The 16,444-nt window shown below is 36.1% G+C and overlaps 1 protein-coding gene across 1 annotated transcript; it reads right to left on the bottom strand.

Annotated features, from left to right (window-relative positions):
* Positions 1–244: 244 nt before the first annotated feature.
* Positions 245–16,194, bottom strand: znhit1 (zinc finger, HIT-type containing 1). Its single transcript, XM_039747059.1, has 5 exons — positions 16,113–16,194; positions 12,512–12,682; positions 8,609–8,688; positions 6,646–6,815; positions 245–321 (listed from the first exon to the last, which is right to left on the bottom strand). The coding sequence occupies exons 1-5, from the start codon at positions 16,132–16,134 to the stop codon at positions 300–302; spliced, it is 465 nt and encodes a 154-aa protein (XP_039602993.1). The 5' UTR covers positions 16,135–16,194; the 3' UTR covers positions 245–299.
* Between the last annotated feature and the right edge of the window lie 250 nt (positions 16,195–16,444).

The following is a 16,444-nucleotide window of genomic DNA, read 5'->3' as shown; positions in this document are numbered from 1 at the left end:
CCATAAAGATGACCAACTGATCCTAGTAATTGGAAGCCTCAATTAGAACGCAATTTGGCTTGGTATTCTTGCTGTGTAAAAAACTTTTTGTCTTTTTTTCCTGCATTTCAATAGTGTTTAGTTGATTCCTGATAAACACTTCCATTAGGTAAGCAGTGATATAAAATGCAGAGAACGGTGGTGTCAAACAAGCAGAAAGCTTACAGAATATACTGTCACAAATAAAAGCAGAACAAATCATAAATCAGACCAAAGTGCCTTTATTAGGCAAATCAAATCCAGAGATTGCAGAAATAAAATCAGACTGTCCATTTGAGGCACCTGAAAGAGAGAGAGAGAAAAAAAAAAAAAAGTTAAATGACTTATTTCATATTAAAAACTGTAACAAAAATATTTACAGGATGAAACATGCTGAAAAAAATAACATTGATAAATTATTACACTGAATAATGGCAATATTTTAATAATACCTTTCACAACACATGAAAAGGAAAGCAATCAAAATGCTTAGGACATGAAGAGGATAAGTATATGTAATATGCAATATTGAAATATACAGTAAATACATTGTTAAAAAAAAATCTAAATTTTAGAAATCTCAGATATTCATTCTATTAATTTTGTGTAGATAACTATTAGAAAAGCTGCCCAAATCTTCTGCCTAGACAAAAAGGCTTAGAATCACACAAGTGCGATATAAAATACATGTTTTCCACAAAATGCTATCATTCAAACATAACCTCTAATTACAAACAATGGGAGGAATATTTTGTTATACTTCAGAAATAATATTTGTGTAAATAAAAGATATCCTACTTTCATGTAGGTAGGAGATAGGTGACCCCAAAATTAAACCAGTACTCAGCTGGAAGTCTATGTAGAGCAGCGTTTGAGAAAGTCGATAACCTTCAATTGAAGTATAAATTCTTTATAAAGCTTTCGGCTCAAAATGATCGAGATAGCCTTTTTCACACTAATTTTTAGCTAGGTGTATATTGCTTTGCTTAGCAAAACTCTTATTTAGTAACAGTGTAAAAAAGGCTATTTTTTTTTTTTTTACAAGAAATTGAAAATCACTTTTTATCAAATCATATACAACTACTGGATTAAAGTGGGATAGGATAGTGTGGGAGATTAGGAAAAAAAATCACTTGACAAATTAGGTTTAATTTATAGTGGGCAACTATGGGTATGAAAAGGATATTTAAGAATGTAATTAATAGGCTTGTTTTAACAGGTTTAACAGTCATTGTTTTCGTATAGTATAGCAGAAATAATGCCAAATGTCAAACATACTGCAAGTATCTTGAATTATGTAAGAAGATTTGGAAATATAGTATGTGCTTAACACTAGAATTACCAGAGGTAACGAAAAAACTCGTAATTCTGGCCCACCTTAAATCCCTTCGCACCTCTCCATCAGCCTCTTGTCTTCTAAATGTGTCGATAAGCCCAAGCAGCCTTATACCATACCCCCATCTCCCCAGAACGGCCAAGAAGATCTCTCAGTTCCTGCCTTGATTGATTATCTGGGAGTGAGCTACTCAGAATTGTAAGGGAAAATAACTTAATGTGCGTTTTGTGTCTAAAAGTTTTTCATGTTATAGTAATAAATGACAAAATGTACACATGAACTATATAATATGTAAAGGCTGATGGGCAAATATCAAATAAACACAACTACAATAAAACAGCTTTCGTGGTGCAGCGGTTAGAGTTGTCAAAATATAATCCAAAGGTCGTGAGATTGAAACCAGCTCCCCTGAAACTTTACTGTTTTGAGAAGTGAGCTGCTCTTATTGTTACTATTATACAATAAAAACCATACGTTTGTGTCTGTAATAGCCGCTGTAAATTTACAGGACTTGTAAAAGCATTTTTTTTTTCACTCTTATTTTCTCAGTCACAACCACGATACAACGTCCAATGCCCCCGCCCCAGATCTTACGCGGTTACTTTTTATCTAAAACTGGGAATGACTGTAGGTGTGAGTGGTGTTTTGAGACAATGGAACTGGAAATTCTCTGATCTGGAGGAGTAAAAACTGACACACAAACGCTGGTGAATCTGTCTTCTTCGTATATCGTCGTCACTTGAATTTTTTTTTATTCAGTTTTATTGAGTGTTCCTGCTCACGCTGAATTAGTATGCACCTCACGGTCCGTGATTTCAAATAACTCATTTTATGGCCTGTATAGTACATATCGGAAAACATTGTTGTAAATGTATGGCATTTCTAAAAGTTAGCTTTTTTCCAGTTTTATTATCTCAGTCTCGTTCATGCTCTCCCTCGTCCCTTCTGATCTGACTCTGACTAACAGCGGCAGTATAAATTCACACCCAATCTGACGCTGTTCGTTTTCAAATAATATTGCATTAATGCAACACTGTTTTCTGATTGATACTATTCAGGTCATAAAATGATTTCTTCAAAATGTCACATACAATCGTCTTTCTTTTTTACCCCGGTGCAGCGTTGACATCGAGTACCAGAAGGTGTGAGCTTATTCAGTGCAGCAGGAGCACGCAGGTGGCCAGTTGCTGTGTGATACAACATGGTTGACTTGGTGGCGATCTGCATGCATGTACTGTACAAGGCATGCACGGTAAGCACTGAGAAAAGAAGAGTGTTTTTTGCTCAACTTGCAGAGGAGCTTCATCATAGCTTCTTACAAGAAAAGGCGATGGATAAAGCAAAAGAGGATGCAACATTGAGAAGCTTCTGTTCCAAGACCGCCGCTTCCCCAGGAAAGCAAACACAGTCAGTATCAGGCGCCTCTTCAGTGTAATAGTAACCACAGCAAAGAGAGAAGTGTGTACACTGCAACAAGCGCAAGAAGGCAGGCAAATGAATATGAATAATGTGAATAATGTTGCATCAGTGCCACAATGTTTTCCGAAATGTACTATACAGGTCATAAAAATTCAAGTGACGGTGAGATACAAGAAGGCAGATTCACCAGCATTTGTGTCAGCTTTTACCCTTCCAGATCAGAGAATTTCCAGTTCCATTGTCTCAAAACACCACTCACATCTACAGTTATTCCCAGTTTTAGATAAAAAGTAACCGAGTCAGATCTGGGGCGGGGGCATTGGACATTGTATTGTGATTGTGACTGAGGAAATAAGAGTGGGAAAAAAAATGCTAATTTTTACAAGTCCTATAAATTTACAGCGGCTGTTACAGAGACAAATGAAATGTATGTTTTTATTGTATAATAGTAACAATAAGAGCAGCTCACTACTCAAAAGAGTAAATTTGCATGGGAGCTGGTTTCAGACTCACGACCTTTGGATTATAAGTTAACGGCTCTAACCACTGCACCACGGAAGCTGTTGTATAGTAGTTGCCCTTTTAATGGAAGTGTTTATTTGATATTTGCCCATCAGTCTTTACATATTATATAGTTCATGTGTACATTTTGTCATTTATTACTAAAACATGAAAAACTTTTCTGTTTTAACGATTTGTTTACATAGATTGTTTGGACACAAAACGCACATCAAGTTATTTCCCCTTACAATTCTAAGTAGCTCACTCCCAGACAATCAATCAAGGCAGGAACTGAGAGAACTTCTTGGCCGTTCTGAGGTGATGGGGATGGTATAAGGCTGCTTGGGCTTATCGACACATTTAGAAGACAAAAGAGGCTGATGGAGAGGTGCGAAGGGATTTAAGGTGGGAGAGAATTACGAGTTTTTTCGTTGGCTCTGGTAATTCTAGTGTTAATAAATAATAAGCAAACTCTGGCAGTCTTAAAAGTTACTGAAATACACTTGAGTACCTAGTGGTGTAAGTAAAGACGACATTAATATACAAGGTAGAAAACAGGACACAGTGGGACTAAAGCTAAATTAGAGAGCAAGAATACACTGCATGCAAAAATGTAAATATAGCTATGTTAATTCTAAATAGGAATGCTAATAAACCGTAACTGTCACTGATAACAAGATCACAAAATTGCTTCCATGTACTTCTGAACTGAAACAGTATGACAAGTAAGTTAACACTGGTTACAAATTACCTCAAAATTTCTTTCTAAAAGTAGTACTTATACCACACTTGCTTCTATATTGGAGCAGATGCTTAAAACTTAAAAAGAATTTTGGAGTCCTGGAGAACCTATCATAGAAGACCTTGCATGGACAAAACATACCTTGGCTGAAGTCATGAAGGCTCACAACACTTTAACTTAAATGTTTGAGGAAAGCCTGGAAAGCCATCAAATGATGTCTTCATCTAGGCTCACCACAGGTACAAAGCGGAGTCAGTACTCACTGGCTGCATAACATCCTAGAACTGGAATTTGTCAGCTCAGGATTGTAAAGCACAGAAGAAGGTAATCGACTTGGCACAAAATTGTATGTTCAGTACATATATAACACATGAAGCCTTACAAAGTGAAGCTGTATTATTAAAGTAATAGTGATGCATAAATAGTAAAGCAGGTTACTGCTGTATGAATAAAAAAAGAACCAGGAAGAGAGAGGTAAAGAAATCAAAGAAGTTCTAACTACAGTAAAACCGATTAGATTTACTGACACCAAAAATGTTCTTGATTCGTAATACCATTAACTCTCTTCAGTTTGCCTGTAACTATAACTTCAATTTTTTTTCCCCCAATCTCCATTTTGTTTAGAAAGAGTTATTACCCAAATGTCAAACAGTGACTCAACAGTCATCCACACTGACATATGTGTTGAATTATATCTTATTAAGCTGTGCACATGTTTCTCTTGGTCTATTGCTCATATTGTATTACTTTTGCTAGTATGACTAAGTACTAAGTTGAAAACAACTGAGATGTTATGTACACTCTAGCATGCATTAACATAATAGGTGCATAATAATAATTACTCTGTCTTTCTTTTCTGTCAGTTTAAGGGTTATTTTCTGGACTTACTCAAGTTGGACAGTTGCCCCTCAGGTTTTGGGGATATTAGAGCATTGCGTATATAAGTGTTCTTTCAAGATGGTACAAAAAGTACAGCTCATTTACAACTGTGAGGCAGAGGCATACCTACTTTGTTCTCAAAATGTCCTGACATTTTATTTTAAAATTTCCATATCCAAGCATAGAAAAATGACCTGATCACTCCTGATCATCATCACATCTGCCCCATCCTACCCACTCATTCCAGCTTTTATTCTGGAGTGTTGTTTTAAGTAGGATTTCTGTTACAATTTTGTCTGCCAGGCAGAACTGCATTGGACTTTGTTTGACACTTCTGAGTGAAAATAAAATAAACATACCTTGACAATTTTTAAAATATACTGTACTTGGATGAAATATTGGAACACCTTATCTATTATTTAACCAAACAAGTTTGATGGACTAAATGGTTTCCTCTCATTTGAGGAAAATGTTACATTCTAAACACAAATGTTCAATCAGGGTAATGGTCACAAGGAGTAGTAGCCTATCTAAGAAACACTGGAGCCAAATCTGGATACAGCACCAATCCACCACAGAACCCACTTGTACACCCATCCACAACCTCACTCATTAACGCTCAATGTAATTATTTAGGGGAAAATAGAGGACAATTGACGGATAAATTAATTGTCATTAATGACACAAGTGGAAACTGTTTCTCTTCTACTGGGAAATTTAATTCTGACAGTCTGTACAAGGGCAAAACAATCTTTCAATCACTGTTTGGTAACATGTAATGCGTAATTCATTTTTTTTTTAAATGTATATGCTCCATTTAGTGGAAGGAACAGAAAATAATAATAATATATTATTTATTATTATTAATAATAGTATTTTTACAATAGATTTATTTAATTAAACAAATATAAAACTACATTTGACCACTATAGTTCAAGCATCTTCCACTTATACTGCAAATTAGAGCAGAATAAGACACAACCAATATACATCTTGCAAATGTATTGTCAGAAGATGTCTTAAGAATGAAAAAAAATGAAAAAGCTGGATATATAAATATTCAAAACCGACACAGTAATGTTTGGTTGAGACAAATATTTCTGCAAATAAAACTTTCATTCTTTTCGGGTAAGTGGCTTTGCAAACTAGTCAGGGGAAATTTGTGCCCATTAAAATTGGTACTGTACTTTTGCTCCACAGTTGGGACTTTGATGACACCTCTCCATGAAAATTACTTGTTTTACTACTAAGCCTCTCCTATACTGCTTTGGCCCTGTACTTGGGATAACTGTGCAATCCAGATAGGCAATTCTTATTCCCAGTGTCCATGAATTATTTTCTAACACTGTGTTCAAACAGTTTTTCCATCTATTCTCACAAGATGGCCACCACATGCTGGCGAGGAGCACACCATGATACTGTTGCCACATAACTTGAATGTAGAGATAGTGTTTCTTGCAGCATGAGTGGTATTAGATATACATCATATATAGTGCTTTGAAATTTGACTAAAAAGCTCAAACCGACCACAAAATGTTTTCTGGAATACTTGTTTATCACTTAATTTTTTAAGAAATGAATTAATTTAGGCCATCATAATTTTAAGAGCAATGTACTGCTCTAAAAGCAAAAAATCTACATTGGCATTAGTTATACTACAAGCTATTATCCAAGAAAGAAAAATAATGAATAGCAGACACCATTCTCCCAAGGTATTAAATCAAACAACAGGGAGTTCATTTAAACTTACCTTGTCTCCTGATGGGTGCCCAAACACTTGACACAACAGTAACGTGCTCCACATGATACACACGTATAATTGGAAGGGAAACCACACACTGCACAGAAGTGTCTCTGGGGTAGTTTGGATGGAGGGGCACAGGCAGTCAAATAGTTAGGTCCTTCACTGACACTTAAATTCTATGGATGAAAACAGAAAAAAAAATGAGTTTACCAGTACAGACTTTCTGAACATTTCTAATTTTACAAAATTGTTAATTTCATTTATTACAAACCTGTTTGAAAGAAGAAAATACATGAAATGAGGAAAAATGTAAAAATTATGCATGATTAACCATGAATCAGAAAATAAAAAATATGTAAACATTATTGCATGATTTTCAAAATGTTAAAGCACAGCAGTATTATAAACGTACGTTTATGATTGCAGAGGCAATTCTAAACTATATTCCTAAATCGGACTTCCATGTGGGCCGTGTGGAATACTGGCTAAGGTACCTGACAATAATCTCCAATGATGAATGTCCAACCCCCTCTTTGAATCAATTACTTGCTGAGCAAATGATTTAATTTGCTTATATGTTAGCATTTGTACTACAATTCTAGACTGTAAAGTGATTTCAAATAGTACCCACTGTGAAAAGACACCAGAAAAAACAAGGTGTGGAAAAACATTTCTGCAGTACAGTAATCCCTCGCTACATCGCGCTTCGACTTTCACGGCTTCACTCTATCGCAGATTTTATATGTAAGCATAACTAAATATATAACGCGGATTTTTTGCTGCTTCGCGGGTTCTGCGGACAATGGGTCTTTTTACTTCCTGTACATACTTCCTCAGTTGATTTGCCCAGTTGATTTCATACAAGGGACGCTATTGGCGGATGGCTGAGAAGCTAACCAATCAGAGCACGCAGTTAAGTTCCTGTGTGCTGAATGCGGTGTTAACCAGGAAGTCTCGTCTTGCTCATTCAGCATCAACGTTTTGCTGTGTAAAGAGTTAACTTTTGTGCTCTTTTGTGTTTATCTTTATGCATAGTCAAGCCCTTCATTAAGGCTCCAAAACGATCTGCTCCTGCTACTGCTTCAGGGTCTGGGCCCAAGCGCCAACGGAAGATGTTAACTATTGCCGAAAAGGTAAACGTTTTGGATTTGTTGAAGGAAGGGAAAAGCTACACCACTGTAGGATGTCATTACAGCATCAATGAGGCTGCGATTTTTTTTATTTAAAAAGTAGGAAAGGAATATAAGATCTATGGCCGCAGTGTCCTTTTAACCAGGGTTCAAAATGAGTTGTAAGTGGATGTAATAAGGCAGTAGTCTGGATGGAATCTGCTTTAAGGATTTGGATTGGAGAAGAATAACGGCGGTGCTACACAGTCATCTGAAGAGGCTCCTTTAGAAGGGCTGTAACGCTCTCCTTTGTCGTGCAGTAAAACTAAACTCATCGTTATCGGACAAGTCATTGTGTCATTGTTGGTGAGTAACCATAATTAATTTTCTACTTACAGTACTTAGTACATGTACGTATGTTTAGTGTCACTGTACACACATTTACTGTATACAATTTTTGTTGCATTGTACGTATTTATTGCTGGTGGCCTGTCTATTGTAATGGCTGTAGCATATGTGATATCTGAGACACTCGATATTTTTAATATAATATTTAGGTTTTACTGTATATAAACAGTGTGTTTACATACATAATTTCAACAAATCTTATCTAATATCTAAGAGAATACAAAGGGATTATGCTGTAAAACTGTGCAGGGAATATTTATAAACAGTGTGGGAGAGTTTATAAGGGCTTAAAATATATAAACATAACCATACAAACATATAGTTTCTACTTCGCGGATTTTCACCTATCGTATGGGGGTCTGGAATGCAACCCCCGTGATCGAGGAGGGATTACTGTATCTCCTTTTTATAATCTGTACCACTTTAAGACATTTAGCTAATTACCCAGTTACCTGCTCTTCCAAAAGTGCTTGAAAGTTTTTACGAAACCTTAACTTAAAATGATCTCCTCGAGTCTTCTTCCTCTTTTTACCTAATAAGACAAAAAAGACTTGTAAAAAACATAATTAAGCTAAAGAAATTGCTACAACAGTTTTATAAGAAATTTATGCACGTTAATAATTTGTTGCAAATGAGCTTCAAACTCCAACTGTATCCCACCATCACTACCCTAGGTACAAACCTAGGTCATAAATGTACTTTTAAAAAATACATTACTGAAATGAGTTGATTAAACTGCTGCAAAAGTAAACTCATACAAAAAGATGAACTAGACTAATAGGTAATTCCCATTTGAAATGCATGCTTAAAATTATTTTTGTGCCAGTATAGAAGGAAAATAATTAACATTTTAAATGCACATTCAATGGTTTTCCTGTAGGCTCCCCTGAACATGAATTTAGGGGTTGCGTTAGTGTGTCAAGATGCAAGCCTCTGGGTCTGACAACTGAAAAATAAACCACTTAAGACAGTTATTAGGACTCATTTCGAGAAAATCATCCCAGATGATTTTGTTCTATAGAGATAAACATTTGCTGTTTTTGTATATACTGGCCTATAATATCTTACTGTTAAAATTACAGCTTTACGCAAGGAAAGCCATAATTGTGGTCGACACATCCATTTTTATTAAACATACTCTATCAGTATCATTAGTTTGAGTTCTGCATTCCAGACATTAAATCCTTTCCTGAAACTGTCTACACAAGATCTGAGTGGTGGTTCTGAGGCTAAGGATCTGCGCTGTTATCCCGAAGGTTGCCAGTTCGAATCTCTGTCACTGTCAAAAGTGATGCTACTCTGCTGGGCCCTTGAGCAAGGCCCTTAACCTTCAATTGCTCCAGGGGTGCTGTACAATGGCTGATCCTGTGCTCTGACCCCAAGGGGTATGCAAAACTCCAAGTAATTTCCTTTGGGATTAATGAAATATAATAAAAAAATAATAAAAAATATCTTGATATATATGTAGATTTAGAGCTGCTGTCCTGATTATCTGGTCAGTCCTGGTCTTGATTGACCTTAACTGTTTATCAAACATTTGGAAAGAGTGCAGAAGGTGAGATGGGTGTGACAGGTAAGGAAAGATCTGAATACCACTATTTTTTAAAGCTGAGAAATTACACAGAATTAATTGTTGAAAGGTGGTGACCAGTAGTTTTAGAAACAGTATACACCACTTTCTATACCTGTTTACTGTTCTCGGTGAACACGCTGTAACATCAAAACATGACGGAGAAGGTCAAAACATTCCCAATGATGGACCTGTTCAAAACGGTCACTGAGTCCTGCAACACTGCAAACTTCTTTAATGGTCTCTGAATGAATTGACACAGGTGAGCTATCTTCATAACAATAGATGTGTTGATATATCAATGTTGGTGCTCAGGAACTTCAAATTCTCCACTACCTTTACAGTCTGAGTATTTACAGTGGTGTGGAAAACTATTTGCCCCCTTCCTGATTTCTTATTCTTTTGCATGTTTGTCACACAAAATGTTTCTGATCATCAAACACATTTAACTATTAGTCAAATATAACACAAGTAAACACAAAATACAGTTTTTAAATGATGGTTTTTATTATTTAGGGAGAAAAAAATTCCAAACCTACATGGCCCTGTGTGAAAAAGTAATTGCCCCCTTGTTCAAAAATAACCTAACTGTGGTGTATCACACCTGAGTTCAATTTCCGTAGCCACCCCTGTTTCAATCAAGAAATCACTTAAATAGGAGCTGCCTGACACAGAGAAGTAGACCAAAAGCACCTCAAAAGCTAGACATCATGCCAAGATCCAAAGAAATTCAGGAACAAATGAGAACAGAAGTAATTGAGATCTATCAGTCTGGTAAAGGTTATAAAGCCATTTCTAAAGCTTTGGGACTCCAGCGAACCACAGTGAGAGCCATTATCTACAAATGGCAAAAACATGGAACAGTGGTGAACCTTCCCAGGAGTGGCCGGCCGACCAAAATTACCCCAAGAGCACAGAGACGACTCATCTGAGAGGTCACAAAAGACCCCAGGACAACGTCTAAAGAACTGCAGGCCTCACTTGCCTCAATTAAGGTCAGTGTTCATGACTCCACCATAAGAAAGAGACTGGGCAAAAACGACCTGCATGGCAGATTTCCAAGACGCAAACCACTGTTAAGCAAAAAAAATTTTGCTAAGAAACATCTTAATGATTGCCAAGACTTTTGGGAAAATACCTTATGGACTGATGAGACAAAAGTTGAACTTTTTGGAAGGCAAATGTCCCGTTACATCTGGCGTAAAAGGAACACAGCATTTCAGAAAAAGAACATCATACCAACAGTAAAATATGGTGGTGGTAGTGTGATGGTCTGGGGTTGTTTTGCTGCTTCAGGACCTGGAAGGCTTGCTGTGATAGATGGAACCATGAATTCTACTGTCTACCAAAAATCCTGAAGGAGAATGTCCGGCCATCTGTTCGTCAACTCAAGCTGAAGCGATCTTGGGTGCTGCAACAGGACAATAACCCAAAACACACCAGCAAATCCACCTCTGAATGGCTGAAGAAAAACAAAATAAAGACTTTGGAGTGGCCTAGTCAAAGTCCTGACCTGAATCCAATTGAGATGCTATGGCATGACCTTAAAAAGGCGGTTCATGCTAGAAAACCCTCAAATAAAGCTGAATTACAACAATTCTGCAAAGATGAGTGGGCCAAAATTCCTCCAGAGTGCTGTAAAAGACTCATTGCAAGTTATCGCAAACACTTGATTGCAGTTATTGCTGCTAAGGGTGGCCCAACCAGTTATTAGGTTCAGGGGGCAATTACTTTTTCACACAGGGCCATGTAGGTTTGGATTTTTTTTCTCCCTAAATAATAAAAACCATCATTTAAAAACTTCATTTTGTGTTTACTTGTGTTATATTCGACTAATGGTTAAATGTGTTTGATGATCAGAAACATTTTGTGTGACAAACATGCAAAAGAATAAGAAATCAGGAAGGGGGCAAATAGTTCACACCACTGTATATGTAAACATATCTCCATACATTTTTTGCTTCTTTTGCCACTTAATTACAATTTATTAGGACTAAACCATTTATGTTACTTAATTTCAATACGTGGTATTGCTATAATCTGTGATACCAACCACTGTGGGGTCATCAGCGAAACTGATCCTTCTTAAAGAATCCATATGTAACATGCAGTCATTTTTGTACAAATGCAGGAATGGACACAATACCAGCCTTGGGGCCCTTATAACCAGGGTCAGGTGTTAACAGATATTGGGATTCGGCTTCAGAAAGAAAAACAACGGTTTCCATTTTACGACTTAACCTTTGAGCAAATACACTAAAAACATGTACAGAACATGAGAAACTCAAAAGGATGTAGATGTCACCTTTGCTTACCCAATATGTGGTGCTCAAAAATGATTCTACAGGAAATTGTTTCAGTCCCAGCTTTCAAATTCAATCTAACCCTTTAAGTTATACCATCTATATTGAACATTTGACTTTGTATTAATTCAGTTCAAATTACTTATGCATAACATTCTTCACAGAGTACAGAATCAGGGTGCTTACAAGTTTCCAGCAATAAAACAATATATTTTGAGGGATCATTTGTTTTTTTGCTTTCTACAAACTTTGTGTGATAATTACTTTAAGCCTTTTAAATTAATTAATAGAATAAGAGATGCTTTATAAAATAAAATTATTAGATTTAAATGGTATGACAAACCTCTTCAACTTCATTTTAGTAATGTATTTTATGAAAAAGTCTAACTCTTAACAACTCCCTGAAATTCAATTCCCACAGCACTATTTTTAAACTCTCCAAAAGATATTGTTACAGAAAACTGGCATAATTTCAATTTTACTTGATTCATTGTTGTCATCAAACTGTGGCAGCCTCTTGACCAGTTGTGGCAGGTTGGCATGTGGATCATCCTGAAAATTGTCTTTCTCTAAAGCCTCAAGCTGACGATTCAAGCGACGCTGCCGAGTGGCACAGTCAAGGATCCGCCGTTGACTTGCTTCCTGAGATCGTGCTGCAGCAGCAAATAAAAAGGGTTATTAGTATGAGCATGTTCAAAATTTACATAGAGGACACTGCAAAACATTATTTAAAACGGTTTAAAGAGATCAAAACATGGCTTTTTGTCATGTTCTTTGTGGGAGGTTGCAGCTTAGTATGCCATCCTTGCACAAGTAGCAAGCATAAAACAGTGAAAGTTGTGAAGCAATAATTTATACCAGTTCTTTGCAGGTAAGCTACTTAACTTTGCTCCTGGGAAAACAAAAAAGCAACCCTGAAGCACTAGAACAAATGTGATTTTCATTAAAAAAAAAAAATCCACAATGCTTCAAATATAGTATGATAGTAACTGTTTGGCAGTTTGTGAATCCTTATTTTTCTTTAAAAGGTATCTTCCTAATAAATTATTATAGGCATAACATTCTAAAATACATATAACCCATTTTTAATTATCATTTACTATTACACAAGTTATTTTTATTGTAATCTTTGAGATGCATGAACTTAATATGCTCACCATTAGAGATTTCTACACAACGGTGATGATTATGAATAAGTATGCTTGTTTGTGGGCTCTTGGGAGATTGATGATTACAAAGGTCACTTTGCTGTGTGTTAGTATCACTATATTACTTGTAAGAGCTTCACCAAATCAAATTCCACATAAGGGACATTAGTAAAGTTTAATAATAGTAAACTATTCACTGAAATGGAGCTGTTACAAGTTAATCCATAGTATAAAAATACAATTGTTTAAAGTTTCCTGCAAGAATAATTCAACATATATCAATCTAGATCACTATGAAGAGAATATCTTTCTATTCATTATTCTAAACCCGCTTATCTTGAGCAGGGTCACAGGGAAGCATCAGGTGCAAGGCACATACAAACCCAGGACAAGGGTGAATACATTCACATAACACACATATACACTAGGGAGACCATATTTTATTTTTCAAAAGGAGGACATTTGGGTGTGGGGCTAAGGATAGTAACAGAAACTAAACACATCCCTATAAAGTAATGAACCTTTACTTTTTCAAAAAAAAGTCTGAATTTGCGCAAGATGCCCTATTTCAGGGAGTTCATTGAAAGTGTAATAATTTACTTCATGAGACAGAAGTGCTAATATACAAGAATTTTTACACCAAATATTTGAAATATTAAAATGTATGTTTCAATTTAAATGTTTAAGGACTAAATATTCTCAATTGAAATTTGTCATTTTTCACCTTCTGATAGAGAACCATAGAAGGCTACATCCCTAGTAAAGGATTAAAAATCCAGAATAACACCATATCTATAAGCACTATCCTTGAAATAGTCTAAAACAATATCCAACACACTTACGTTTGAAATTTGCCATTTTTAATCTTCTCAGATTGGATCTTAGACGGCTAGGACCACCGGTAAAGAATCAAGTATCAGAAATATTATCATATTTACAATCAGCAACCTCAAAATAGCATAAAAAGACACTTCACTTCAAATGTTAGCAAAATGTTGCATTTGGTCAAGAAGAACATATTGCTGTCCAAGTGGGCTAGTTTCTTCCATCAGGTTTTCAGTTCCATGTGAACAAAAAGGTTTGTAAGATGAAAGAAAAAAATCACTTTACTGTCCCAATATAAGCTAGAGTATTTTTCAGTTTCTTTGTTACACCTTGCCTGATGAAGGGGCCTTAGATGCTTTGAAAGCTTGCATTTGTAATTTATTTAGTTAGCCAAAAAAAAAAAGGTGTCATTTCACCCTACTTTCTCCTATATCAAATTTATGGCTAACACGGTACAACACTCTACTGCTATAATTAAATGTATCATAATTTAGAGGAAATCTTAATTGACTCTAAAAAAAATCTCTTAAAATGTTTCATTAAAATGACACAGTGGAAAAAAAAAAGAATTCTCAATTCCCATGACCATAAGAACGGCCAGATATACAACTTCCTTTGTTCTCACAGCCTGCTGATGTGCTCTTCTTTGGCGAGTGGACATTTGCGCAGTTCTTTGAGCCTTTATTTGTGGCTCTACAGAGAATGCTTTAGGTTTTAGACTCGTTTCCTCTAGGTCAACAACAGGCTTATTTAATGCAAAAAGCATTTTTTAATAACAAGAATGGTAATACCCGCTGTGTAGCAACTGCTGAAGCATTTAAATTATTACCGATGTATATATATATATACACATATACACACACACACACAGTATAATCTAAAGCATTGTTCAGTAGCAAAGCTACTGCTAGCAACAGTAGCAAAGCAGTAGCTAGCAACACATTGTCCTATACCCAGGTAGGGTCTTGCTGCAGCTCCTAAGCTCCACTGCATGGTAAGAAAAACACTTTATCCCTTAGCACTCACAAAATTTTAGTGAGCAATAGAGTATCTTGGAAAATTTTATTCTTGTAAATCCCTGCCGGACTGATATTTAAGGCACCGAAAAGAGGACCTGTCCGTTTAAAAAGAATGACATATGGATGGATGGAGATATATATATAATCTACCTACCTGGAGGCAATTTAGAATGGTCAGAGGCACTTAAACTGCTTGTCTTCGGGTTGTGGTAGGAAACCCCGGCGGACACGAAGGGAACATGCAGTCTTGCAAGTAGGATGCTACTTTGTCGAAGTATCCTACCTACATTAAACTTATAACGTTATACCCTGTCATCATTTAACATTTTGTATTTAGAAGTCGTCTATCAAATGTATGGAAATGTTAACATTTCTCAATTTATTCTATATGCATCGTTTAATGCCCGAAAGAGACACCGCCTGATGCAAAGATTTCACAAGACGGTCATTACTCGTGCATGGATACAATGGCCTGTACAAGATTAAAAGTCACACATGCAAAAAATATAACTTATAAAATGTTGACAGTAAATATCTATGCAGTAAACTGTAATAAATGCATTAATGTAATAAGGCTAAGAAAGCCATACATAAAGTTGCGTGATTTTGCTCTGCGCATGCGTAGTACCAGCGAGTAGATCATTTCGATGGGTAGGATGTTTCGTTAGAACACCGGACTATATTTAATTCAAATATTATCTTCTCGATGTCTTATGTACCGGTGGGCACACGGCGCATTTTTTCCCTACATCATGTTTTGTGTACTTACGTTTTCGGTTGTAAATGTCCCCATTTCCCCCCGAAACAAAATTTGGGAGATGGGCCGATTATATTTGCTACAGAACCACAGTATTCTGGATACTGCCTAGCAAATGCTAAATCTAGTAGTTTGGGAAACACGTATTAACAATGAATGCTAAATAACTACATACCTACTGCTGTATCCAAATAAAACCGAACTTTTCATGTGACAATTTTTTTTCTTTCAGATGAAATAACTTCAAGTTTATCATTTTCGTAGAGTTTAAACTTCAGTAAAAGGTAAACCGATAGCGAACACATGAGTTTTGCGTTTTTACAACAAAACATACCTGATGTCTTTTTCTCCACCATTCCGGCAACAACTACGGAAGCCTCTTCGGGACACGACACTAAGCGCTGAAACTTTCTGCCCGCGAGCCATTGCAGCGTAAATAGTGTACCCTACAGGTTAGAAGGAATAACTACAGTTTAAATTATCTAAATATAACACAGGGACACCGTTGGAAACTTGTTAAGGGTAAATTTTGCACTAACATTTGGGAGTTTTTCTTTACAGAGAAAACCATAACATATGAAATAAGTTACCAAGCATTTTAGTAAGCAGTGGTTGCAGTAGGTACCACCAGAACTCAACTTGATGTTATTTTGGAGGAGTTAAGTG

Source organism: Polypterus senegalus, chromosome 3 (assembly GCF_016835505.1).
Source record: "Polypterus senegalus isolate Bchr_013 chromosome 3, ASM1683550v1, whole genome shotgun sequence".
NCBI classification, from domain to species: Eukaryota; Metazoa; Chordata; class Cladistia; order Polypteriformes; family Polypteridae; genus Polypterus; species Polypterus senegalus.
This window is presented reverse-complemented; position numbering and strand designations above follow the sequence as displayed.

Excerpts from the sequence above, each read along its gene's own strand:
- znhit1 (XM_039747059.1), bottom strand. The coding sequence starts at position 16,134 with ATGGTGGAGAAAAAGACATCAG. Across the intron at positions 12,683-16,112 it reads GGTGGAGAAAAAGACATCAG|CACGATCTCAGGAAGCAAGT; the intron begins GTATGTTTTGTT and ends TTGCTGCTGCAG. Across the intron at positions 322-6,645 it reads GGCACCCATCAGGAGACAAG|GTGCCTCAAATGGACAGTCT; the intron begins GTAAGTTTAAAT and ends TCTCTCTTTCAG.